This window comes from Falco cherrug, chromosome 10 (genome assembly GCF_023634085.1).
Source record: "Falco cherrug isolate bFalChe1 chromosome 10, bFalChe1.pri, whole genome shotgun sequence".
NCBI classification, from domain to species: domain Eukaryota; kingdom Metazoa; phylum Chordata; class Aves; order Falconiformes; family Falconidae; genus Falco; species Falco cherrug.
The window spans coordinates 35,878,483-35,906,323 of NC_073706.1; the positions used below are offsets into that span (position 1 = coordinate 35,878,483).

At 46.5% G+C, this 27,841-nt stretch overlaps 1 protein-coding gene and 1 long non-coding RNA gene across 16 annotated transcripts in view; one reads left to right on the forward strand and one right to left on the reverse strand.

Annotated features, from left to right (window-relative positions):
• The window catches only part of BRSK2 (BR serine/threonine kinase 2), a 315,722-nt gene that overhangs the window by 211,040 nt on the left and 76,841 nt on the right, over positions 1-27,841 (forward strand). For all 15 annotated transcript variants that reach the window (XM_027808783.2, XM_027808785.2, XM_027808786.2 and 12 more), the window contains exons 4-5: positions 9,734-9,874; positions 19,884-20,000. In XM_027808783.2, coding sequence (XP_027664584.1) covers positions 9,734-9,874; positions 19,884-20,000 — 258 coding nt within the window. The remainder of the gene's footprint in view (positions 1-9,733; positions 9,875-19,883; positions 20,001-27,841) is intronic.
• LOC129736943 (uncharacterized) lies at positions 3,989-9,725 on the reverse strand. Its single transcript, XR_008734185.1, has 3 exons — positions 6,213-9,725; positions 5,387-5,451; positions 3,989-5,302 (listed from the first exon to the last, which is right to left on the reverse strand). It is a non-coding gene; the product is annotated as an uncharacterized LOC129736943 (long non-coding RNA).

The window sequence follows — 27,841 nt, forward strand, 5'->3', positions numbered from 1 at the left end:
CGTTTTGGTGTGTTCTGTAGTGCATATCAGAGGGGAAACCCTCCTTTGGTCGTTCGGTTCCTGCACTGCAATGAACTGTGTGAACCTGGGCGCTGGTCCTCTGTGCTCTGTGCTAGGTAGAGAAAAGGTCTTACCTGGGCAGAGTTGGTGTAGCAATGGAGAGGCAGGCAGGGTTCACACGCTGCTCGCAGCACCGAGCTTCTCATGAGCAGACATGTTGAGGATTAAGTAAGAGGAAACCTACAAAGCCCAGTCCTTCATGAGCAAAGTGGTTGGCTCGGGTCTTTTCTAGGAAACAATCTTTTGCTTTATTCTTAAATCTCTGATATGTACATTTACTGTATTCTATGCAGTAAATTCAGCTTTCCATTTGATCTGAGAAAAGCAATTGTCCCATTGTTGGAGTTGTGAGCATGGCAGCTTAAGTGCCATCCTATAATCCACAGGAGATGGGCCTTCCCTTTCCAAAGGGGATAAGCTGACCGGTGGGTTTATTGCAGAACTCCCAACAGGGGTGGCATTATCTGTTTGATTTCGTTTGATTAGCTATTTGGTTTAAATTATTGGTGGTTTGGCAAGGAGTGGAGATGAGGTAGAATAAAGACATCCTAGGACCACTCCATGCCCTTTTCTTTCAGATGTTTATACTAGTATTTCATGATTCCCTGTCCATCAGTGTCAGTGTGTGTGTATATATATATGTAAATTTCTATCTATAGGTGCATACAGATATTTGTATATATATGTCTAGATTTATATCGATTAATTTTCACATTTTCACACTGAAGATTTCCAATTCTCAAATTTTGTGGGAGCATTTATTTTAAATCTCTGTGTTGTCCAACTTAATCAGCATTTGAAACAAGCATTTGTTTCAACAGAAGGAGTGGGCATCAGAATGTTGTTCTCTGAAATGCACCATGCGTTCGCTGGCTCTTTTTCCAAGCACAAGTCCCTTTCTCACCATTCAGCAGTACGGTGCTTTCACTGGGCAGGTGCCCAAGCCTCACTGCGATATACACAACACACCACCTCGTGATTTCAGAGGTGAAAGTGTTTCCCAATCAGCCGGATAACAAAATTAAAGTATCTCTTACCTGTGCACAACTCACGTTTCTGGCTTGTACAAGATCAGCTGACAGCAGGAGTCAACGCCTTACACTCTGGTGGTGTCTGCAGAGGCATTCGTGCTGCCAGTCCTCTCCTGCAGGGTTTTCCTGTAACTCTGTTTAGTTTTGCTGAAAACTGATTGTGAGATGCCAGAGAATGCGAGAAAAGAGAAAAAAGGGTTCTGTGTGTTCTTTGGTTATTGGTAGCCCAGGACTTTGACATTCGATCCATCTGCAGGGAAACCTAAAAGCAAAAGGAAGGTTCAGAAAGTTGGAGCAGCTCCAGGGCTCAGCGCTGAAAATTAATTTTGTGGTAGGTGTGCTTCTTGGTAGTCTGGTTGTGGGGTGTCAGGCGCCATGGATTCAGGAAAAGAAAATAGAACAGAATTGGAAGGCAAAAGGGTGTTCCACCTGAGCCTTGATTAGAATTAAGGGAAATATTCATAACCAGCTACTTTGACCCCTTTTCTTCTGCTGTTGACTTGGTTTAGCCCTGTGATGAATCACAAGCAGGTGTGGCCAAGGGAAGCCCCTTCAGCTGCAGGAGGGGGCAGCGCCAGGCTGGCAGGTGAGGTGGGCCTGGGGACCCGGGGCTGGCTGGAGGGGGCAAGGGGAGAGGGCGCTGCGCCGAGGACAGGCGGCACCGCTTGCAGGAGGGATGCCCGGCCGGCACACAGCAGGGCTCGCACAGAGGCGGTGGTGATGATTAATGCAACACCTTGCGCAACCGGTCTTAATAAGCTCTTCCCAAAAGCCTGACGGTGTCTTCTGCTCACTGCCTGATGTGCTCGTGCACCATCCAGGCCAGGATGCTGGGCCTGGGAGAAAACAGGCCCATAGTGGAGCAATTCTGTGACGTGAGCAAAGGACAAGGGGGGATGGAGCTCCAGGGCCACAGGACGTTACGTGCCTGATTTCTCTGTCAGGCTGCAGTAGGCGATGGTGTGTGTCTGGGCCGTCGTTGTTAAGGGAAAGGCCACTTGGTTCTGAAGAGGGAAACTCAAACAGCAGAACTGCAGCAGTGAGCTGATGAGTGTTGTCTCAGCTCTGCCTGTCCTGTGCTGAGGATCCTCCGGCTGGAGCCGTTCAGTCTCGTGTGCCCAAAAGGAGGGCTGCTGCAGGGCCACGGCATGCATGACTACACACCATGAAGGTGCTGCTCAGACCCCTGTCAGCCCCAGTAAATTAAAGGTACAGAGCACACCAGCATAATCTCCTACCTCTCTTTTCTCCAAAAGCTCCAACCTGTTCATGTCCAAAGGTAATGACCAATCAAATATAATCTCCATTCAAACAAGCAGACTGGAGTTAAAATTGTCTTTTGAAAAAAAAAAAAAAAAAAAAAAATTAATGCATGCACATTTTCTTGCAGGCGAGGAAAAATAAAATAAAAAACCCAGAGTTCCTGGCCTGGTGCCAAATTAGGGTTTAAAAATTCATGCCCGCCATAAGAATTTATATAACTTCTGAATAATTTATAGGCTGCGCCAATAACAAGGGGCTTAATATCTGATAGAGATTATTTAATCAATAGAAAACAGCGCAGTGAAAAAACTGTCAAAAGAACTACAACATGTCAGTCTTGGCTGGGCAGCTTTTAACCTCCCGCCTGCTACACATATATCCCTTCATATATGTATGGAAGGACATTTTGCAAGTAGGGTGGTAGCATGGAAGAGGCATTGCCAGGACTTTTTTTCTTCTAGAGGCTTTTCTTTGGCAGCCTGCTGCTCCAGACAGATCCCTTGCTGATTCACCACAGCTTTGAAATGTAATGAATCTTCTAGCTCTTCGCTGAATTGGTCAAAAGGAGTGATTTTCTTGTGAATAATCTGCCGAGGATTGTGGGTTACGGTGGGATGGTTCAGAGCGCAGCAGGACTGGTGGCAGTGCCGAGCACGTGCCGCTTGTGCGGCAGCCGGTGCCATCAGTATTCAGTTCTGTGGCCAAACTTCAAGAGGTTTTTACAGCTCTTGGCACTAACAAACATAGGCACAGGAAAGAACTAAAGACGTATCTGTCTTTACAAAGGAGATCCCTGCCTGATATGTGTCCCTGCCCTCGGTAATTGCTTAGACATCTGCATCAACTCCGCAGTGTCTTGCGCCATGCCGTGTTCCGCAGTTTTAGGGTTATGCTCGTGATTTTCAAGTATCAACTGTTAAGTGATAAACCAGGGTACCTGAGCTTCTCAGCAGGGGTGGTCATTTCATGAAAGGTCTTACCCATAGGCATCACAAAACGGTAAACTCTTGAGCATACAGAAAGCAAACAGAAACACTCTGATTTTTCATGTCTTCTTGTGTATCTCTTTCTATATAACTGCACCGGGGTTTGCAAGGTGCTGGAGTGCACGCCTGAAGTTGGGCATCTTAAAAGCTGGCCAGTGCCACGTGAATATCCAGTCTGACTTCTGGCACAGTAAAAGTCCTAGAACATCACCCAGCAGTGTGTGATGTACCCCGCGGTATGTTCGGGCTCATGTAGAAGACCAGCACACTCGTTTAGGTTTAAGAGAGGTTGTGTGTCATATGTGTAAATATCATAGCATTTAATAAAAAGATGGATTATTAACTGGTTCCCTAACAGACAGCTAAGCACATGCCCGTATGAGGAAACCCTCTACTGCCTGAGCAAAACAAGAAGCTATGTGAATTGACTGCCATTCCTAGAGCACCAGAGAGTATTTCTTGTTACTCTTGGTTTTTTGCAGTTATAATGCTTACCTGAAATATTTGTGTTCCAGTATGAGCTTTCATCTAAAGACCTCTATTCATTTAGCACTTTTATAATAAATACATTTGTATTGTCCCAGAGGACCTCATTTGTGTAGCTGTGAATGTCTCATAAGTTGTCTTCATCTATAAGGCTGAGAAAACTGGAGCCGCATACCCACACTGGGGTGTACGGTGATGGGCTGCTGTGGCAATCCCATCTGGCTGTGTCGTGGTTAAACCCCGGCCAGCAAGTAAGTACCACACAACCTCGCTCACTGCCTCTCCTGGTGGGATGGGGAGGAGAGTCAGGAAAAGGTAGACCCCATGGGTTGAGATAAGAACAGTTTAGTAATTGAAATAGGGCAAAATATTATAATAGTCATAACAATAATGATAATAGTAACAAAAAGAAAAAGAGAGAGAAATAAACCCCAAGAAAGACAAGCGGTGCACAACACAGTTGCTCACCCCCGCGGACTGACACCCAGCCAGCCCCCCAGCAGTGACCGGCAGCCCCCAGCCAGCCCCACCCCCAGTGTATGTACCGAGCGTGATGCTCTGTGGTACGGAATAGCCCCTTGGCCAGTTCGGGTCAGTGTCCTGGCTCTGCTCCCTCCCGGCTCCTTGTGCACCTCCTCATGGCACAGCGCGGGGAACGGGGGAGTCCTTCACTTAGAGTAAGCGCTGCTCAGCAGCAACTAAACCATCAGCGGGTTATCAGCGTTACTCTCATAGTAAACACAAAACCTAGCACTGTACCAGCTACAAGGAAGGAAATTAATTCTATCCCAGCCAAACCCAGGACAGGCAAGAATTCTAGTATTTCACACCATTCTTGCTAATGGCTTTTCGTTCTTTACAGATCACAACTGGTGTGTTTTGTTTGGGTGATTTTTTGTTGTTGTTGTTATTTTACCATAAATATCCCATGATGCATAGCCCTGATGGCCTTTGTGCCAGTTAGTCTTTCTTTAACAGCATTTTGTAGGCATTGCTCAGAGCCAGCCTATTTCTTTTGTTAACAGTCCTGCTTTGGAGGTAGCATGTAGCTGCCTTGCCTCGGTGAGAGCTCTGTGAGTTATTCCTCGAAGCTCCCTAGGGCTTCAGCGAAGGCAGCCTTTAAGAAGCTGTAGCATAGTCCACCAGATGGGAAGGAGGAATCATCACCAAAAGTCTCTTTGTTGCTGTTTTAAGTGATGTCTTCGCAGTATTGTAGTGCAAAGGCAATCTGGTCATACCTTGCTGTGCTGGCACTGGATGAGAATGGGACAAAACAGAGCCAATGCCCGGGTCAGCCTGCCCTCCAAACACAAAGCAGCTGCGGGAGACCCTGTGATGGGGGAGTCCAAGCTGTTGTCAGGCATCACAGCAGTCTTCAGGAAGGAGCCGACGAAAAATGATGATGTAGCTCTGTCATTAATAATTATGCTCTTCCAAGTGCAGGAGGGCGTCTTGTGAGAACACCGAATCATTTGCCTGGGTATTTAAAAAAATTTCACCAGAGTTAGTTTTTTAGTTTCACGTCTTGGCAGGACATGAGATACGATGCAAGATGTGTACCTTGGTGTCTGTTTGAAAGCAGTCAGTGGCCCGTGAAAAGTTTTGCAACCTCTTGAAGAATGTATCTGGTGAGGAAAGCCAGTAATCGAGAATTTAACACCACAGGCACTCGGCTTCATATTGAGTTGCAGAAACATCATGTTTTCTCGCTTTTCTAGTCTCCTAGCAAGCAGAGGGGAAATTGGTGATGGGGACAGCGTGGAGCAGAAGGCAAAAGGGACCATGGGTGCTAATCCCAGCTCTGATACTGGGTGGCTGTAACCCTGGGCAAGTCACTTGGCTTTGCAACTCCCTATCAGTAAAGAACAGGAGGTTAATAACGTGTAAAGCTTCTGTCATGTGAAATGTAAGGATTAGAAGAGCTGGTGTGTGTCCAGAGCATCCAAGATTTGAGAGCTAAGTGCTCTTACAGAGTCTTTTGTCCTAATATAGCTCCTCTCTGTATTATCACAGCAGGTAGCGTGCATGCTGCCAGCCAGAGGCTGGCTCTTTCCTTTCCCTGAACCTTCCTGCAATGGCTATTACAGAGCAGGGATTCCTATGTTTTTACAGTGGGAAGACTGATGCTGTCAATCTTATGTAGACAGGATTTTTAAAAAAGCTTAATTCACCAGTAAGTTACTTTTCATCTCCTAATGGAAAAGGAGACTAGTTCTGGTTACTGTTCTAGGATTTTTAGAGTTCACTCACCTCCTTAGCATAAATGGGAAAAGGAGTACTGTAGCGAGATGAGAACCTATCATATCTGGGAAAGATAAAAGGTAAGGGGAAACTCAGGAAAATACTTCTTAGTGTTTTTCTCCCCTGCAGGCTATGTGTTATTTACCTTCTCCTGGATCCTCCAAGAGTTGGCATTGACATACTTCCAATCCTATAGCACTTTGCTAAAGTAAAGGATTTTAGATGCTGACGTGAACTCAGGAGATCTGGATTCTCTTCTGTGCCACAGATTCTCAGGGAAGGCGTAGTGCCTGTGTGCCTTACTTTCCAGCCTCTGGAATAATGTTCTTTCTTTCCTTTGCTTTTTCTGTTCGGCTTTTCAGAGCACGTATTCTCTTCTTTTATGGGGTCACTCAAACACACTCACACGTACACAGATGGACAGATACATAGCATTTAGTGGGGGTTGTGTAAGCTGCACAGTGATGGTTAGAATCGGTGCAACACCTGGAAATGTTTAAACCCCCCTTGTTGGCCTGTTTGGAAATAACATGTGTACTACTATTGTGCCATGTAATGCGCCAGCAAAACATTGGCTTGCATAGGGATGGAGGCAGGTGCTGAATTATGCCCTTGTTTAATCAAAAATCTTCTACTTGGGGGCTGTCCTAAAAAAAATAAAATGCATCGCACTGGAGGTAATAGGGTTGGCAGGTGGCCAGCTCCAGATCCAAACTCAGAAATCCTAGCTGCAACATAACCACATAGTACTTGTGGAATGATCCCTGCAGCATTTATTTCTTGCACTTGACCACTGGGAAATGTGTTTGTCGTCCTTCTCACTCCTGTCACGTTGGGGGCTTTGTCAGATCAGAATACATCGTCGCTGTGCTTCTCTGCGTCCCTTGACTTGTCATAGGCACAAATCTTTTTCAAATGTTCTCCCCTGTTCATTTCCATTATTATATCTGGTGCTTCTAGGTGGCAAGCAGAAATGAATAACCTTGTAAATGCTCCCTGTCTTTCAATTTGTTTTATTTTTCATACAACGTGTCAGTGCATTTTTGTTGAGTGTTTTTAATAAGATGAAGTTGATGAAAATAAATTGCTTTGCAGTTCCTGCTGTGGGTGACAGAAATGCTGGGTCTGTAATTTTCCAAAACTGAGCATTTGAAACCAGCGTGGAGGGTGTTTCGTATGCCTGTAACTGCAATCAGCTTCATAAAATAGCTCCCAGAAAAAGAAAGCAGCTAGCAATTTGAATTTTGGGGGCAAGATGCACTGCTGTATCCAGCTTCTGCTGGGCACAGCGAGAGAGGGAGCTGTCAAGGAGAATTTTAGGATTGATTCTGTGCCAGGCTTGGATCTGCCATATGGGATAGTTAGCCAGATCTGTCGCTAGTGTGCGAAGGAGAATGAGTTATATAGCAAACCCCCTTACCAGACCACGTTAGCCAAGGCTTGGGAAAGTGAGGATTGGGACTTGAACATGTGGGCACCCCAGTGCCCATGGTTTCCGTCTGCACAGTTCTATGTCCTGCTCAAAAAACGTAGTGTGGATAAACAGTGATCTCTGAATTACCAGTGTACTCAGTAGGCAGTGCTTGGAGAGAAGATAATCCACATATTCCAAATGTGATTTTCAAGTCAAGATTTTTCTCTTTTTTTTTTAAGTCATTTTAATGAAAAAAATGTCAATACTACCATATTTCTTGTAACTGTTTCTATTTTGGTAAAAAAATGCAGAAAATACCATTTTAATTCCCTAAAGTTTATAATTTCATTTTATTGCCCCCTTTTTTGTGCTTTCGTACTACTTAGCTGGCAAGACAGTATTAATGTCTGCCTCCTGCTGCATTTCTGTAAGGCAGGGAAGTGCTTTTTCCTTGTGCTGGCTGGGAGCTGACACAAGGAACTCACACAGGAGCCGATGATGGACCAGGAGCTCACATCCCACTTTTGCAACTTCAAGGCTAACGCTGTCATCATTAAGCCAATTTTACTTTCCTCAGAGCAGCTTTTAGTCTTCCTACTGTTCCATCTTTTCGGAAACGTTGGGAAAAAGGAATAGTTTAACCCCCAAATGTATAATAATCTCCTCTTTCCATTTCAAATTTAGAAATTTCCTCTGAGATTATACTGCGTCAGGTACAGAAAAGACAGTATCCTGAATTAATGATTTTCATTGTCCACACAGATTTGAAGAGTTGGATTAATACTGGCAGTGAAACTAGCTTGCTGTAAAGCAAGGCATTGAGGGATGGGGGTCACGCAGCACATCATGTCCAGCCTGGGCTGCTGTGCTGTTGGAGGAGGGGACGGAGAATTACATTCAAAATTTGGAAAAAGACCTAATTCTTGTTTGCAAGTGTTCTGGTGATGTTTCTCAAACCATCTGCCAAAGGTTGGAATGCCCTGTTCCCCCTTGCGCTCTTGCTTTACAGAAAGCACCTTTCAGATGACAAGCCTTGCCATGCGACCCTGTAACTCGCATCAGGGGGGTCAGGCAGTGAGGGTACAGGTTCCTGCCTCTCCTTCAGGGTGTAACCAGCTAGCAGAGCCAAAGAACAAAAGCGATTTTTCAGTAAAAAGAATAATAATCTGTTGTTTATACTATACTTTCAGATTCTGACTAAGTAATCTCACTGCGTAATTTCTTCGTTCTGTATTAGAATAGTGTAAGCTGGGCAAACAAGCAAGGAGACAGTAGAGCACAAAATCACAGTAGAGATGGAAAAAGTCCACGGAGGTTTCCAGCAATCCTCTTGCCAACAGAAGCCTATTGCTTTGTCCATATTATATCTGGTTTCTTTTTAAATGGTTCAGTTGATGGTGTTCCTGCTACTGCCGTGGGGAAACTTTCGTTCCCACTATTAGGCAACATTCCAGAGATTTATACTAAGTTTTCCTCTGCTTAGTTGCCTTTCATTACCCCTACTTACAACAAGATAGCCCATCTATGGCAAGTCCTTTCCTTCCAGAAGATCTCCTGCTTCTCTCTCTGCCTGCCAGGAGTGCTGTGTGAGGTCTGAGGTTTCTTCTCTTGCTCCTGGGTCCCTGTTGTGCCACATTTATTCACTCAGTGTCACATTTTTCACATGTGAGTTGCAAGGGAGAGCAGCTACTCCAGCAAATCATTGCTGTTCAGCAGCAAAAGCTGAAGCCCTTACATAGGCTGCATGCATATAGTTGTTCTTATCTTTTTTCATATTCTAAACTATTCACCTTTTTTCTTTTTTTTTTTTCTTTCCCTCTATTTTGTTGACATCTCTCTGGTTCTCAGCAAGACAGAACAGTATGTGAGTGCAGCTTCACCACAACAGTTTTATAAAGGAATTGACAGCTTGGTTAAGGCTTCCTAGCATGCCGTCTTATTCCACTGTAGGTTTAAGAGCTGCTGTGAAAGCTTATACCTGATTATTCTCTTCTTCCCCTCCTGGTCTTTTGAGGCAATTTTGGCTTCTGGATTATCCCTCACTGTTATATTGAACACTGAATCCAACAGTGGCATGCCTGAAGTTTGCAGAACCCCTGTTAAAAATATTAATCACCCCTGATTTTAAAATTCTGATTCTCTTCCCCTGTTCTTTACAGAAGTGTTCTCCTTGACCGTGTGTTTGTGTATAATTGTGTGAGTGACGTGGTATGATAATGTGCTTACAAAATCCTGGCTTTGTTATTTTCTAGGTATTTGGTGCTAGAACATGTGTCAGGTGGCGAGCTCTTTGACTATCTCGTAAAAAAGGGAAGACTGACGCCAAAAGAAGCCAGGAAGTTCTTCCGACAAATCATCTCTGCTTTAGACTTCTGCCATAGTCATTCAATATGGTGAGTACAGCCATTTCCAACGGGAGCTAGCCGTTACATAAAAGCACAGGATAAAGAGCTCTTATTTCTTGATACTTTTAAGTAACTGATGTTGTAAAGCTCTAAAAGCATTGTGTAAAGTGCTGATGTGTTTTTAGATTCTTGGCCATCTGTGAGACAGTGCATCAGTCACAGATAGACATTTCATGGAGAAGATTGTCATTTCTCGCTGGAGGAGAATTCGTTCACAGGGAATGCTTTAACCAGGACAACCAAAACCACCAAGGAAAAGCAGCTGAATTTCCATCATTCTTGTGGCACTTGCTAATAACCGAGAATTACATGCACTATATCAAAATGAATCCCTGAAGAAACTTTGGACAATTACAAATACAGCAAAGTCATTTTGTGGCTTCCTTCAGTTTTTGGAAACCTGCTGGCTTTTGGCAACCTTCACTGAGTCCCTTCTGGGCATTTGAGTCACTGTTGCCTTTAATTTCCTTTCCAGTAGGGAAGAATTTCCTTGATCTGACTGCTATTGATATTCACTAACTCCATCGTACAATTTGACCATCAGGTGTGGTTTAACCTGTGCTTTTCAGGTGGCGTTTTAAATTGGACCAGTTTCTCCTTCATCTTCAGCAAGTTTAGGTAATTTAAATTATACTGAAATCAAGTTGTTATAATCAGTCTGAGCACAAGAGTTTCTGTATAGTGGCTGGCCCGCAACCGCCCACTTATTTCTCAGAAATGCAGCTCCTGGCAGTGAGGTTGGCGGAGGGAGACCATTTGCATTATGTCCGTGTGGCTGCTTCTCCACAGCCCCAGACGGCCACAGATCCCCCCCCCCCAAGCGGCCGAGGGCCACTGACAGATCCTGCAGAGCTGGATTTGCACGGTCACTGTGCGGTTACTTCTCAGTGACTGTACAGGGATTCTCTGCACCCCCAGTTCTGTGCTGAGAACTTGCAAACTAGGTATTCGCACCAAAAAAGGATGCCTAAATGTTTCACTTGGTCTTCTAGCCCCCTCCCTCTACATCTCTGACTCATTTCAACAGGAAATGTTAATCTGAAAGAGAGCATGTTTCTAATAAATGGAAAGGGAAGTAAGAGCCTTTCTTGACGATATATTAAGAAAAGTATACTGTTAGCCAGAGATGCAGTTCCGAGGTGGTAGATCTGGGTGAGAAGGTCCTGAGGATAACGGCTGCCTGGCGCAGGCAGGGTTACCATGGTCAGAGAAATTCTCAGAGGAGCCAAGGGCAGGTCGCGTGCCCTACCCAGAGGATCTAAGTTTTCTCTGTTGGCAGAGACCTCTGTCAAGTTTAATTCCGGAATTCCACAATTTTTCCTCCCTGCTAGTGAACTGCATTGAGTGATCATGACCTTCTTACAATCAGCATAATCCTTGGGAGGTTGTACAGCTGTTAATTTTTGTGTAGGCTAGGCAGCGTAAGCACTGACGGATTGCATACAGACATGTTTCTGTTCCCTACTTGGCTTAACGCTTAGAGACCCAATCCAAGAAGACTCAGAAATGTTGAAGTACAACTGAAGAGAAATTATTTACTCTTCCAAATGAATATTCCAGAAAAACATGAATTTCCATCGGGATAGAAGTTTCTATGAGAACATGCATTATATACGCATACATACTAGTCCTTTGGGCATGTGATGGATGCCTCTTGATGTGGCAGACTTTAATAAACTGAGTGAGGGTTCTGGTGAGGCTGTCAGACAGACAAGCACCTCTGCAGGTTTGACGATATGTGCAATTTCCAAGACAGAGTGCACATCTCTCCTGAGGAACCCATTTTCCTCTGTTAAACATATTGGATTGTGGGCAGTAGTCTTGTTTAGAAGTAAATCCCCTGTCTCCTTGCCAGCTCCCACTTGACTAGCATCTTGTGCTGAATAAATTAGCAGTAAATCATAAGCTCTCCCTCCCTCCAGGTCACTCTGAGACTTGTGTGGTCTGTGTTATATTAGACTCTGTGTTCTATTCTGGACAGTTACCATTAAACCCTTTTCAAAAATCAAAGCATGCATAAATATAGTTGTGTGCATGTGTGTGAGTATAAAAGTTAATGTGTTTTCCTAAGCAATGAAGCCTGACCTTGTCCTGTCGTGGGGCAGTGAAATGACAAATCATCTCATCAGCCAGGTTATCCAGTTATGACCACGTTGAAAAATGAAGGCTTCAGCTTTGGTTAATGACTAAACGTGGGTGCCTCTAACCTACTGGCAGAACAGATTGATAGCCTGGTGTCCCCAGCCCCATGTCACTGTCCCATCTTCTTCCCGGACCTCCCAAAACACTGAAATACCTGTGGCTTACTTTCACAGCAGTATGTAACCGCATTCAGCTTTCAGCGCTCAAAATGTACTGATGCAGCAGGATTCCTGGATCAAAGAATCAGAAAGGATTCCCCAATCCTCCCGTCAGTAAAAGGCTTCTGCTGCTACTGCGTGGAGGGATCGCCTGCGTCTGAGAGGTGTTTACAAGCAAGCAGCTCAGACCAGGAAGCAGAATACACTTTGGAGCTTAGTCTGTTTGTGTGCAGTTTTCCCAAAGTATGAGCTTTGCGTTCTTACTTTATTTAATGGAGGCAGCGGGGCAGTATTTGATGTGCCTCGCTCCGAGGTGCAGCCACTTACCAGGGTTTTGTGGTACAGGTTGGCCACGGGGGAAAGCTTATAGGCAACGCGCTGTGGGGCCCTTTAGGGCCACTGCTGTGTACGTAGCACCAGGTGCCAGGACCCGCAGGCACCCGTGGGTGCCAGCAGCCCGCCTCGTGCGGAGGCACCACGGGCTCCCGCAGACGGTGCTGTGCCCGAGCTGGCCGGGCCGGCTCAGCGGGCGCCGCCACTGCCGGTGCTTCCCGCCCTGCGCCGCGCCGGGCCGGGGCGCTCAGCACCCCTGGCCTTGCCAGGCCGCCGCCGCGAGGCCGCCCCGGCCGGGGCAGTTTCCCTCGGCGATGAGCCCACGGTCCCCCCCGGCCGCCGCTCCCCCGGCGGCGCGGGCCCGGTCTCCCAAGCTGCGGGCCTTCGGGGCGGCTCAGCGCGGCCCCGCCGCCGCCATCCCCCCCGGACGCCGCAGCCCCCCGGCCCCGGGCCGAGCCCCCCCCCCTCCGGGATGCTGCAGGAGGGCGGGCCGGGGGCTGCCGCGCGCCCCATTGGCCGCGCGTGACATCACCGGCGCGAGCCCGGATTGGCGCCGCGCGCGGGGGGCGGCGGGCTCGTGCCTCGGCCCAGCTCGCGCTCGGGGCCTGCGGCTGGCAGGCTGACAAATAAAAATATGATTACAGAGAGTGCCCCGTGGCAAACCTGATTAGGGCTTCAGAGATAACAGATAATGCCAATTACTGCGCGGGGCAGCGGTGACACGGGAAGGAAATCCCCCGCGGTACTGAGCAGCCAGATGATTAGCTCATTTTATTTTTATTTTGGTTGGGTTTCATTTTGAGGTGGTTTTTTTCTTTTTTTTTCCCCGATCATGCACAAGAGGGGTTAAGGCAGGTTCTCTATGAATATTGATAAATGACAATTATGAGGGTCCTTTCTCCTTTCACTGCCTGGGGCTGTGCTTGAGTAGCACAGGGCTGAAGCGTCCATGTGTGACTGGGAGGGGGGCCGTGTGACTGGGAGGGGGCCGTGTGACTGGGAGGGGGGCTGTGTGACTGGGAGGGCTGAGGCAGTGAGGAAGAGCTTGGTTTGACTTTGCCTTGAGTTCTTCCCTCAGTGCAGGGGGCACACAGCTTCTCATCAAATACCGCTTCAGGATTTCACAGCAGTAGTCCCAACGCCGCCGGTACATTCCCGCAGGCAGGAGCTGCAGAGCACTGCCAGCAGGCTTTTAGGGAGAAATCTGGGGTGTCTTCAAGGAGCAGAGAACGCCAAAGAATCCAGGTGCCATGTTCTGTCAGGTGGTGCCACCCCCCTCAGGACCCCTGCTCTGCCTTGCGTCGCTTGTAAGGAGCCCGCTGGGGCGTTCTGCAGGGATGGGCTGTCGCAAGCTTAGGACTGCAGCAGCTGGGCGCTTCAAAATCGTGACTTAAGGCCTCCAGATGTGAAACTGGTCTAGAAATTGTGGTGTTTAATCAGGTTGGTTTCTGGTTCAGTTTGTTTTTTTCTGGTCATCAAGTCTTTAGGTTTTCAAGTTTTCTTTCGGACCATTAGAAGCGAGAAGGGTACCTTTTTCCCTGTTGAGAGCTAAGATTCACCAATCATTGCCCAAATCTGGGAGTTTCAGATCTGGATTCAGTGACTGAGACTTATTCTAATACAGTGAGGAATTTTGAGATTTCCCTTGTACAGAGAACCAGAGAAAAGCCATCAAGTACGGCATCTGCAATGCCAAGGGCTAAGTTACCAGCTCAGCTAAAGTCAGAGAACATGTATTTTTGTAAGTTTACTTCTTTACATAAGCCACTGAAAAGTCAAAAATGGCATTATCGTATCATAAGCATAACCGGGTGACATTCTCTGGCAAGTACAGTAGTGGTGATCAGACCTGGCAGTCTGTTCCGGCATTGAAATACATGAATATATGTTTTCAGCTGAGGTCGGTAGGGAGAAACAATGTATTTTAACAGATAGTGGAAGTATTTGTTAAAAAGTAAGCAAGGTTTTATGCATACAAACCCTCTCCAGGTCTCCTGATAGGTTTATAGATGCTGTCCTTTTTCCTAGCTATAACGATATTTACTTTTTCTGCAGAATTCTGTGAAATTACTAAATTTGTGCATAGCAACCATGGCTTTCAACAAAGATTCTTCTGTAGGTAGGTAAAAGTTGGGATCTGATTTGCAGAAGCAAGAGAAAAATAAGATGAAAGGCTTTTTCTGCTCAGGAAAATAAAAAAATATTGTTTCTATTAATTATTACTGATAAATTATTTGCATCACATCAGGCACTTTTAAGAGGCATACTACAGAACAATTATTCTGTGGTCTGGCCCTTCTGGGAGTTTGGGGTCAGTAAGAAAAGCATTTTCAAAGTAGCTAACAATTTGATTAGTACAAACGACCTGCAACTCCTCCAATTAGGAGGTTTCTTGGGTTAGAAATCTGTGACCTACAATAAGTTGTCATAGAAACTGATATGAACGTTTCAGCTCAATAATCACTTTAAAATAATGGGTTAGTTCATCGTCTCGTGCCAGGTGACATAGCTCCTCTGAATCCAAGGTCTGGAGTCTTGGATTCCAAAAATCTTCTGCCAACCCTGGGTGACAGGGAGAGTGCTTTACTTCTCTTTTTTACGTATGCTGCGATTGCCTGCAGTACAGAGACGGGGGTATTCCCAGAGCAGGAGGACAGACTGGAAAGGCGATGGAGGCAGCTAGAGGAGCTGTCTGAATAGCATCGCTGGGAGTGACTGGAAAGCAAGCATGGCTGGTGCGTAAGCGGGAAGCTGGAACATGGTAACGCATGTGTGTGCCTTTCATTTTCTATGCATCACCACCGAGAACTGTGCCCATTTCCATGGGACAATTTTTTCAGACCTCTCTCTGTATCCATCTTGTTCTGCAAGAGAATTGTACAGCCTTTGCTGGCATCTGTGAAAGAGGGACGTTGCAGAGAGGCTGACGGTGTGTGCTTCCCCTGTCACAGCTTCTACTCACGCGCTCTCCCTTCGAAAGCCTGCCATACGCAGGCTCCTGGTACTAACTTCTTGCTCTGTTGTCTTGGCTGAGAAGCTCTGGGAGTCTGTGGCCACCCTCGATCAGGGTTGCACTGACTGCTTCTGCAGTGCTGCATTTCTCTTTCATGTTCTTTCTCAGCACATGCAGGGCTCAATAGGAGAGTTTGCCGTGTTTGTCAATAAAGAAGGTGCTTTCTTCTCTTCTGATTTTCCAGCCATGTGATAAAGCCCCTACAGCTTTAGAGCCTTTCGAACAAGGAAAGGGTAACGAGTCCTCTGTTCACCTGCAGAGAGAGGAGTTGATGCGGTCATATAAGACATGGAGAGCCAGAGAGATCAGCTGGAATGGGACCAAATTAAATGCATTTACTCTGCAATGTTCCATTAATGCCAAGTAATTACCACATACGGTGGGATTTTTGTTTTGTTTTGTTTTGTTTGATTTTGGCACAAGAGAATTCTTCCCAAATATGAATGCATGAGGCTATCCAGGCTGCTGGGCTCTTAGGTAAATTATAACAAACCTTCCCTATTCCCATATGTTCCTCTCCCTTCCTTCTGGCGTTTGAAAAGCTGGCAATACAAAGATGGGAAATGTAAATGCATTTCACTGTCTCATTTTCGGTGGCAGTGGTGCTGGTTCTGCCACTGTGGTGCAGACTCCTGGCCTGGCTTCTATCCCCCCAGGGTGCTGCCTCGGCAAATTCGAAGTGGTCTAAAGATGGATAGCAGAGAAATGTTCCAGCTGGAAGAAAATTTTCATTGGGGCATAAAATTCTCTTGTGGTTGAATGTGCAAGCAACTGCCTGATCCCACCAGCACCTTGATCTCTGAGAGGGGTGCTGGCACAATATAAAACAAATACTGAGGCTGCCATGACATTCCTGTGCGGACCATCCGTACCGGGCACTAGGGACTGTGTTGAAAGAGGGGTGGAGGAGGGTCAGAGAAACGCAAAACTGTGGTATGACAGTTCCTGCATTTTAGGGCCCAGTCAGCAATGAATGTAACAATTCCTGACGGAGTCCCCACTCTCCTCTCTGCTCAGTGGGCTATAGTGGAGAGCTGATAATTTTTCCCGCTTTTATTTTGGTGAGTGTCCAGAGGACAAAAAAGAAAAAAAGCTTTAAGGTGTGTTGCCACCCCAGGTTTCCTTTCACACATACTATCCCAGTCCCACAGATCCCCAGGTCCCAATTTAAAGCTTTCAGAATGCCCTCTGGGAGGTGGGTCAGGGCCTCTGCCTGAAGACCACCATCAGCCCCTGCAGGCTGAGCATTCATGGAAGAGCATCGCACAGCAGAGGAGGTTTGGCTTACTCCGTGTTTGGAATGTGGATGGTGGCTCCCCCTTTTCCCTCTCTCCCTTGCAGTGGCTCTCTAAAAAAACCCTGAATATATTGACCACTTTATAGGAACCTGATCATCCCACTCGATTCTCCCTAATAACCCAGGCCTAAAACTATCTGTCTGTGGATCCCAGCTGATGCAAAGACGGGATGAAATAGGGAGGCAGAGACTCCTTTCCACCAGTGAATCCTGTTCTCATTTTCAGAGGTGTCATCCCTTCCTTTTGCCTCTTGGTGGACTGGGAGTGGGGTTGGCTCAAGGTTCGTGTAGGTTCCGCTCCAGGCAGGGCCTGTGGCAGGTCTGCTAAGGCTGGTAGCTCTGGGGCACGGAAGGGGAGCAGTTTTGCATTTCCTTTAGCTGCACTATTTTCCTGAAATAACATGTGTTATAGTGAGCATGCATCCAGGCTGGAGAAACGCTTGTGGACATCCTGTACTTAGGTCGTGCTCTGCCTTGATCATTCCTTCAAGTTCTCTTTCTTCTTTCTAAAAGAGCTACATGAGTTTAGTATAAGCAAAGAATTTCAAATTTTAGGTACAAAAGGCACATGCCAGCAGTATGCCTGCTATAGATTGAACGTGTATGAGTGATATCAGTCGGGGCACAAACAGCATATCAGTGGAACAGGCACAGACAGCAGCACCCTCAGCTTCTGCACTATGTTACCTGTCCAGCAGTCAGCCAGGAGCAGTGGTCAAGACTGGAAACCAACCACAGCCACTGAAAAACCACACACTGCACAGCAGAAGGACACACCGGAGCTATGGGGAGGTTTCTTGTTTCATCACATCAAACAGGCACTGCTCGCTTTACAGGGAGCTGTTCCTTGCCACTGTCCTCAGACAGGAGAACTTCAGGGCATCTCCCCAGTCAGATGAGATCTTCCCAGCACCTCGTTAATGAAACCAGTTGCAAGATGAGAACTGTCCAGGATGTCTGCTGGAGGAAAGATTAAATCACACACTACTGTCTCATTAGTGTCCAGCTTGCCCAGCTTGCCTCAGGACTGTGAGCTCTCCATTGCACTGTTGCAGCTGCAGCGTGTTCACATTTGGCAGATGTTGATGATCTTGCGTTTGTCCAGGACTGCTGTCCTTGATGGTGGCATGCAGGGGTTCTTTTGGTCATTCACTGCCTCTGGAACATCTCCTTGTCACTGATCTCATGCTTTTTTTGTCAAGTAGGTATGACTATCTTGATAGTTATTATATGGCTAATAAGTATACTGTCTCCAGTTACCTTGAAACTTTGATTTCTATGAGAAAGATAGATTTGATAAAGCACCTTTGCTCTGTCAGATGAAAATATGTGCAAATCTGAATGGCACCCTTATCTACTGGATTGTCTGCCCATGGTTAACAAGGCCACGTTAACATGCAGGGTTCATCCTGTTTATATAAGATTGGAGACCAAATTCTATGCTTTTTTAAAAAGTGAGGGGGGAAGGAAACATAGGACTTGGTGATAAGGTAAATGACCAGTGCCTGCTTTGAATGTGTGCTGTTTTGCTGGAAGTCTGCCTTGGAAACACCTGTTACACTCCCCAGCTGTGCTGTTCCAGTGTGCTCTGGTTTTGCACAGAATCGCTGTGCGTTGTTCACCAGTTGTCTCTAACTGATCATTCCCATCTTCTCGTCAGAGCAGGGGAGATAATTTCCAAGACATTGTCGTACCTCTCGTGTTTCTCTGAGAAGGCAGAGACTGTCCTTCTTTACAGTGGTGTAGAGGTACTATCACACTTTGGTACAGGAGGAGTACTAGAGGAACGTCTTAAAAAGTGAAGAGGACATGGCTTGACGATAAGGCTGCCTTGCGTCGTGGGTGTCACTGGACTAGACTGTCCTAACGCTGGTTCTTTTACTGAGTTCAGTTTCTGGTCAGGGTGATGGTTTTAGTGACCCCTTGTTGCAAATGACTGTTGTTTGCCTGATCCTTGCACGTGTTGTCAGCTGCCCATGTTCCACAGGTTCCAGCTGGGACTGGCCACCAGAGCTGGCCGCTCTGCCTGCGAGGTGTCAGTGCTCCTATCTGGACCTTTTATTAGCAAGACATCAAAGGCTCGTTTTGCCTACTCATAGGCAAAACCAAGAAAAGAGCTGCTGCTTTAGTCTGCTCAAAGTGCTTCTCTCATCTCTGTGACTCTTTGAGAGTTGCAAATAAAAAGGGGGGAAAAAGCAAAGTCATCACAAATTTTGTGCGAGATTTTTGTCTTTGGATATAAAATCATGTAAATGTTATAGTTGTACAGAGGCACTTGAGTACTAAGAAGCAGACGTGGCTGCACAGTGGTGTTGGCTGCGGATAATGGAGATTAATAAACTAGTCAATTATGAAACCTTTGATTGAAAGCAGGAGTTGCCATCCTGAAGGTCATGGCTGCCTGGCTCTTCCCATGTTACCAAATAATAAGAGAATCGAGCTTTGATGGAAAGGAGGGAATCCTCTCTCTTAATTTCCCACTGCTGGCGCCCTCAGTTATAAGCAGTGCTGGGCTGAAGGGATTTCTCTATCAGACCTAATTACCCAAAATTATTTCAAAGCCATGTGCCTATGTAAACAACTCCTAATAGGGGCTTTTTGCAGTAGCATTTACATCAAGGATGTTTTTTTTCTCTAGATATCGCTCCTTTTGTTCCCTGTTGTTGACAGAATGTATTGATGGTGTTGCCTCCTACCTCAAGGCGTGTGATGGAGTGTATCAGCCCTAAATCCAAGCTGAAACTCTCCTCCTACCTATTTCTCTCAGTCTCTCCCTCAGATTGTGTTGGTATTGCTGGAAGTTGAAGATTTTCGTTTCCTGGCAGTACACTGCAGGCTCAAGCCTTGCATTCATCAGGAGTGGGCATTTGGGGTGCGTTTAGAGTACTGCAAAGGCTGGATATTGGGTATGTGTGTTCTCCTGCCTGGGACAGCAAAAAAACTGAAATCAATTAAAATGTAATAGGTTGGATGCTGTGCTGGGTAAGGAACAAGCTTTGGAGTGGGAAAGCTGTCGTGGATAATTTAACTCACATTTTGATCCTCTCTTTACAGCCACAGGGACTTAAAACCAGAAAACCTTCTGCTGGATGAAAAGAACAACATCCGGATAGCAGACTTTGGGATGGCATCACTGCAGGTTGGGGACAGCTTGTTAGAAACCAGTTGTGGGTAAGTGTCACAGAACATGTTGCAAAAATGAGTGATAGCTTCCAGACAAAAGTTGTCTATAGTAAGGGTTTCAATAAAGACCTGCAGACTTACACCATGCATCGTTATTTCCCAGCAAGACAGTAAGTTGACGTGATGCATGGCTGCAGCAGGGTCCTTTGCAATTACAAGCAAGGCGAGACTGCTAGGAGGATTATTGCAGGGGCAATCTAAAAACATTTCCATGGCAATTCAAGACCTTTCTAGGTATTTCTAAGGGAGCCAGCAATAATAAGCCCAAGAGCTGAGCAAATCCTGGGTCCCTGGCTGGGGACGCGCTCCCTGAGGGCAGTGCCCTCTCATCACCATCACCTCTAGAGGCACCACTGGACCGTGCCCCCTAAGCCCCCCAGAGCTGAGCCTTGGTGCCATGCTGACTGTGCAGGGGGCTGCTGCGCTGAGCTGTAGCAAGGGCAGCAGCTGCACTGAGCTGCTGCAGCCTGGCACCACTGCGCCAGCTTTCAGCTGTGTCTGAATTTGCTACAGCATCCAGCAGCAACTGGAGCTGCAGACAGTACCGGCAGATTTCCGCCTCCTCCCATCCAGACTTCGGCCCGGTGACTCCGGTGACTCCAGGCCCGCTGCGGCCCCAGCGGGTTGCAGTCCGTGTTCCTTCAGTCCGTGCTCTGAGCCCAGGCAGCCGGGGCAGCCGTGGAGCCATCGTGGTCCCCTGCACAGCCCAGCCACTGCCTCTCAGTCCCGAGCTGCACAGCTCTGCTTTCCGAGTCATGAATAATGGATAGCAAAATTATTTTAAGTTCATGATGTGATCGAATGCTGGTTGATGAGTACACTGAGATCCACCCGTTCCTTCTGTCTGTGTCAAGTCAGGATTTGACCTCTTAACAACACAGATGAAAAGCAAGGAGCTACAAGTCTGCACCTCTGTTGCTTGTAGCTGCATTCAAACCTCCCCCCTAGATTAGGAAATGAAGTCCTCCCTGCAGTTACCACAACGCCTCTACACTCTTTACAGAAAATTTCCCCACTTGCTTCCATGGAAAGAACAAGAGGAAGTATAAAAACCAACCTGGGCTCACATTGCCCTGTAAGATTTTTCAAACTCCTTGGGAACCTCTCGGCAGGGTTCCTGTTCTTGTTAGCACCGGGCTCTGTCATCCAGGTCTAGAGTCTCAAAGAGAGAGCTCCTTACCATAAGCTGTGCTGGAATTCAAACCTCCGTGCTTCAAGCAGAGCCAGCCCCCACACTGCGGCCTTAAAACGCGCTAGTAAAGAAATCAATGGGACGGAAGAGATGTGCCTGTAATAAACAGAACACAGCAGCAACGCTATGATCTCCTGCCTTGCAGATGCATTTTAAGTGTGGTGCCAATCACTAGGCCTCCGTGTGAGCTATTACACCACTTCATTAATTCTCCTGGCATGGAGCCCAGCATGGCTGATACTGGTGTCTTGTGATCTCTCTGGTTTGGGGGGTGAAGGGAGGAAGGAAGGAAGGAAGGAGTATATAACAATATGCCGCACTGTTCACAAAGAAAGGCAATCCAGTTATGACTCCCTTTCCCTTGGAGCACACACAGTAACCAACCTCAGAGCTTTTCAAGGCAACAGTTTTACCTACCCCTGTAGCTGGTACTTTCAGCCAGCATGAAAAGGAGCAAAACAGAGTGAATCATGGCTGAGGTACAGAGCTTTAATGAGATGCTCCTCAGTGCACCCAGAAGTTAATTTCCAGAATGGTTTTATCTGTGCTGTGAACACTGATAATGAGATGAAACTGTAACATTTCCATTGACAGTCACACAAGGAGTCTCCAGGTATTTCTGTCAGTCAGAGTGGGAGGATCAGATGGGGTTGAGCCATGTGATGCAGCTAACTTTGTCAGTGCAGCACAGTGCAGTCAAAAATTCTTTGCTGTCACAAGTGAAGTGCTAAGTTTAGTCCAAAGTTTGGGTAGGCTGTAGGTCACCATAGAGCCTTGTCTGGCCTCGTGAAGATAATATCGTAGCCTGAAGTATGCTGTATTGCATACCTCAGAGTTAGTGTTTTCTGAGAGCTGCTCCTCGCATCTGCATGGCTTTCTCCAGCACTGGTGCCTACCTGGGGGAAACAATCAAAAGTTCAGTCCAGTTGTGTTTGTGTAGGAGAGGGAGGTAAGGATGGACTTGCTGTTTCATTGACATAATTTGTCACTGACAGACTGCACGTTAGGCCTTGATTGTAATGAATCCCCGTTACTGGAAATGTATATTGTGTGAATCCTGCATATACGCAGCACAGAGGAATAAGCCATCATTTTAAACACGTGGCTTTAGACCCTTGAGGGGAAGAGGAGCTGTGTGTAGGGTCTGTGGGAATAATTCTGTTTATGGCAGACATTGCACAGCGAGGCAGTCTCACGGAGCGATGGTCCTTGCAATGCCAAAGTAACACAGTGAGTCTCTGCATTCCTCCAGGAGCAGGGGAGGTCTGCGAGCAAACAGCGGACAAGGGAGAAGCAGAAGATGTGGTAGGATGCTGCTGCTAGTATTTTAGATCTCTTTGGCTTTTTCTCCTCTTCACCCATCCAGGCAATGGCATGCAGAGACACTCCCCGTCTCTTTCCACAGTTCTCCCCAGCCTGCTGCCTTGCAGCGTTTCAGAATGGTAGATACTGTCCAATCTATCCTGAGTTGTCACTAGGCAAGAAGAGCGAGTGCCTCATGGTTAAACCTCAGGACTGAGACCCAGGTGATCTGAGCTTGATTTCTGTCTCTGCTGAAGGCATTCAGGGTGGTCTTAGACAAGATAAATTACCTTTCTCTGCTTCAGTTCTCCATCTTAGCGAGTCATTGCAGTGCTCAAGTTGCTCTGAACATAAATTTCAGTCATTTCTATAGGAGTCTTGGAAAAGTAGAAACGGTTGGGGCATTCCCTGATCCTTGTTCCCTTTTCGTGAACTAAGAGGGCCTGTGGCTAAAATGAAGGATTTTAAGAGGAAACTGTTGAGTTACTATTCTTGTGAGTTTGCAAAGATCCTTCCAAATTCCTCATTGCCCCTTGCAGAAACCTTTTTGCCATCTCTTCGCTTCTGTTTCACTCATCACAACTTTGAAACACTGAGTCCTGCTGCACGGAGATTGCTGCACGCTGCCAGGTGGCTGAGAGCCCACAGCAGTACCAGCCTCTGTGCTCCCTGCCTCCAAACGTATCCCGACCAAGAGCCAGCCAGAGCTGACATGAACATGGAGCTTTCTCCAGCACCAGCTCCCATCTCTGCAGAGGCAGTCAGTAGGGAGGCTGAGACCACTGCTGACATTCCCACAACTGACCGTATGCAACAGTTTCCCTGTGTTGGTGTCTCTGTAGGAGAACCCCTGGCCTGATACAGAAAGCTGTGTGCATGTGGGATGAGCGATGCTGGTTAGGATTTCACTGAGAGTGAGAAGAAAGCCTTGCACCTGTCAGTGGCATAATGGCAGAAAACAGCAACTTCCAACTCCAGCACGATTACCCTGCTCCCAGCTCTCCCTAGCAATTCCTAGCAGCACTTTGCAGACCCACAGATTGCCTGGATCGATCAGACGAAAAAGGACATATTCTCATTAGGACTGATTACTGGCTCGTTTTTAGCTCAGGGTATTTATAACAACCAATGCACTGTGTGTTTGTTAGAAATGCTACCAGAGGTCGTCTAGCTCCAGATTCCCTTACATCTGTGTTTGGTGTGTCAGCACACCTGTGATGAGCCGTTAATTCAGAAGAGCCACACACTTGCCACACACCTCGGTGTCCAAGCAGCATTTCTGATTTTAATGACAAGACAAGATGCTGCACATGGTCCGGTGGCAGGTGTCCCTGCCCATGGCAGGAGGGTTGGAACCAGATGATCTTTAAGGTCCCTTCCAACCCAAACGATTCTATGATTGATTCTGTATCCTTTCCCCTTTATAATAAATGGGTGCATGTTGTCCAAAACATATGCAGATGTCCTGCATCCACTTACTGTTAGGGTTTCAAAGTTAGACTCTTAAAATTGGAAATGCCAGAATTAGTACTTTTTACCCCATCTCATGGAGATCTTTGATTCCCAGCACTCTGTTTCCGTCTCCTTCCCTGATTTACACTCCAGTCTTGCCAACTTCTCCCAGTCATTTCAGCTCCATATTTGGCCTCAGATCCCAGATCCTTTTTAGGTTCCAGCTCTAGTTTCCCCTACCTGGTTGTCCCGGTCAGTTGCTGTCAATCCTAGATCTGTTTCCTGTTGGTTTTGCACTCCCTTTGGTTTGAGGTTTGGTACCTTGTGATACGAGCTGCCAGCTCACAGTGTCGGTTTCAGGTAGAACTGTTCTGTGAAGTGTTAACAGTGCAGGTAGAATTTTGATCCTGATGCTGCAGAGTGTTTTAGCTAGTAAATGCAAACTGCAGTTTTCTAGTGGCAGTTTGAGTACATTTTTCTAGAGGATGCAAACAAATATTCAAGTTTTCCCTTTGCAGTTGAGGATATAGAAATTTTCCCTTCATTATGGGAAAAAACATTTAATTTAGATTAGGCTTAGGTAGCATGCACACACAAACATGAAACCAGTCTGAGGCAGACGAAAAGCAAGGAAAATTGTTGTTAAGTTGTTAAATTGATTGTAAGTCGTAAGCAACTTAAAATGAGGATTATAAAGGGAAATACCTGACAACCTTATTAATAACTGTTAATACCAGCCTCCCCTATAATACATCCCAGGGTATGGTAAAAGAGGTTTAAGTCTGCCAAATCAAGAACTGAGAATTTAAGATGTGCTATTCTTCAGATTGCCAGCATAACATTAACTTAGCCCATGCACATTAGGGTATGGCCATTAATTACGAGCTTGTACAGCTTTTCCCCAACAAATCTTTGCCTCATTTGGTGTTTGGATGCTGTGCTTTTTTGAATAAACAGCTTTTTAATATTTGATTTTTCCTCATCATTCATTTTATGGATCCATTCATAATTTCTGCTCACTGCATTCAAGCCTTGCTATGAATGCTAGGTAGGATTTTCATCATAGTGTCTTAGGTTTACAAATATGAAGTAGACTGTTCTCGTATTACGTTTGCCACATTGATCTGATTTATATGAGGACACATGATTCTGCAAAATGAAACTCAAAATTAACAACCAGTTGGATGCTCTGGGGCCTGGTATCAGAATACTCAGGGCCTGATAACAGTCCTTTGCTGGGAGAGCAGAGTCCTACCGACCACAGCCGCGGCTCCGCACACTTCTGAACACCATAAATCAAACTTCAGATGTGTCACACTGTGAGTTTGAAAACGGGGAACCTGCAACTTGTAATTACCTGTGAGCACCTCAGTTTAAGGCACCTGTTCATTTTCTTTCACAGAAGGGTTCTGTGGCAGGGGCAGAGAGAATTTGGTTCTCCAGTCCGTCAGTCAGCTGCCTCTATCCCAGGCTTGTCCTTCATGGCGCTGAACTTCCCCACGTTGTACAGACTTCCCGACGTCGGCCACGAGCAGAGCAGAGGTGTCGGGGACAGCAGCATGTCCCCGGCCCGCCTGGCTGACCGCTGAGGGCAGTGTCATCTTGGCAAGCTTTGCTTTAGCAAGTCTTAACTTCTGAATACTTAACTTTGCAATCTTTGTGCCCTTTTAATACAGCGGTCTGTTTCATTTTTTAAAATTAAGATCTCTTAAAGGTTCCAAGTCTTAATAATTTGAACTGATGGATTAATTGATGAACTGATTTGCAGATTCCCCGGAAATGTAATTGCACTCAAGGAGTAAACAACTGTAAGATGGCTGAGGGCTAGATGCTGAGTTTTCTCATATAAAGCTAAATGACTGAGTTGAAGCTTTAATGGCAGAATAGCACTCAGCCTTAACTACAGCTGCTACCTTAATTACAGCCTTACCTACAGCTACTGCCTTCACTGCAGCCTTAACTACCCACTGCTACTGGAACCCTTTCTTCAGTCTCTCCCTTTCTTTTCTCTGTGATCTGTGGCTGTCACTTTCTCCACTCAGGATGCTCTAATGTATGTCCTTCTCCTGAAGAATTCCCTTCATCTATTTTTCTACTCCTCTGGCGTTCCCCTTCATCTCAGCCCTCTGCTACCCAGCGTGAGGGGAAAGCACAGGCAGCCTTTTACGCTCGTGGGTAGCTCCTGTCTCTGAAAGGCAGCTTGGAGACAGTGATTAACAGGGGGGAAGGAAGGGACTCCAGCATCCGAGCAACAACAAAAACAGCGAGGCGTGGGAGGACTTCAGTGCACCTGTACAACCTCCTGTATCAAGGTAACTTCATGCATAAGAAAAACAGAGGGAAGGCGACTTCTTGTTCCTCCCTCTCTGCAGAAGCTGTGCCTCCAGCTGCGAGGCCTGAAGAATGGCACTCAAAGAAGCTTTTCTTCTTCCTCAAATAGTACCATCTATATATAGGACCAAAGGACCCAGGCATGGACACTCGTCTTTGATGGGACCTGGGAGCCCATGAGGCAATGTAACACATGATTTGTCACACTGTGGAGTAGGATCACACAGCTTTCCTTGTGCTTCCTGATCAGCCAGCTGCTTCTCTGCAAAAGCAGTTGCCATCAGTCCCCAGAGAAACCGTGCATGGGCAGCTGATCTGTGTGTGCACGGTGCAGGTCTCTCTTACCTGCATAATGGGACCCGCAGGTCACAGGCACGTCACTTCTGCTCTGAAGACGTGGCCCCGGTGGTCTCAGGTCTACTGTAGCTGCGCTGTATCTTGCTATGCACAGATCAAGAACTACTTTTCTAGTTTCTCAGGTGAAATTCAGGATAGATGCATCGAGGATATATAGGTTTCTTTCTGAATGCCTGACTTACCTGCCCAGGGCTGTCCTGGATTTCACCATGGCACTCTGGCTTATTTCCTCTGGTTGAAATCCCACGTAAATGCTTTGCTAGGGTCTCCCAAGGTCCTTAAGATTACAGTGTCCTAGAGTCATAGCTGTGAATGACCGTTCAGAGAGCCCTTCCTGCCCCAGGCAGACTAGCCTGGGAAAATCCACATCACCCTTGAAATAAACACTGCCAGCATCAGTGCTTTTTTTGCAGCAGTACCCGCAGGCAGCAACTGCTTCTTGATCTTGCTGAGCGATACACTTATTTGTTATCAAGGGCAGATTGTGGCTTTTGCTGCACAGAGATGTCGCTGAACGATGAGGGGATGGCCTAGGGGAAGAGGCAGGGAATGTTGCTCTTGACACACGTATATTGAATAATTAGTGATAAGAGCCAAAGAAATATTCATGACTCTGTAGAAAGATAAATAGATCTTTTATTAAATTTCAGGTTTCTCTTTAAGGCAGTTGAAGTTGCTCTGTGATTGGCAGCATGGAAATGAGTTTTCTATGGATTGTGGCTGGCCAGAGGATCCCTTTTAGAGCTGTTAGCCAAGGCAATGCTGCAGATACCTAGCTAGTGTGTGCTGGCAGGAATTCCAAATGGCTGTGCCAGAAACCTGTGCTCTCTGGGCAGTTGCAGTGCAGCTGTTGAATGATTGAATCAATCCAACTTGCTCAAAGGATTTATTACAGCATTTTCTCCACGCGTTCTCCTAGAATTTAGCAGAATTTCAGTTGTGCCTTGTAAGACACCTAGCAGATTCCACTGCCCTACAGCTGGCCTCAGCAGGGTGAAGGCTTTGAGTACATTTGCTAGTGGGACACGTGAAGAGGTACATACCTGTCCTGGTTCTTCCCAACACTCACCTTCTTTTCAAAGATGTTAGCACAGGAAGCTGTCAGGTTGGTTGCCTTGCTCAGCATCCACAGTTAAGCGTTCTGAAAGCTTTGTTGGAGTCGTCATATATAAATAAACACTCAGAAGTACGCTGC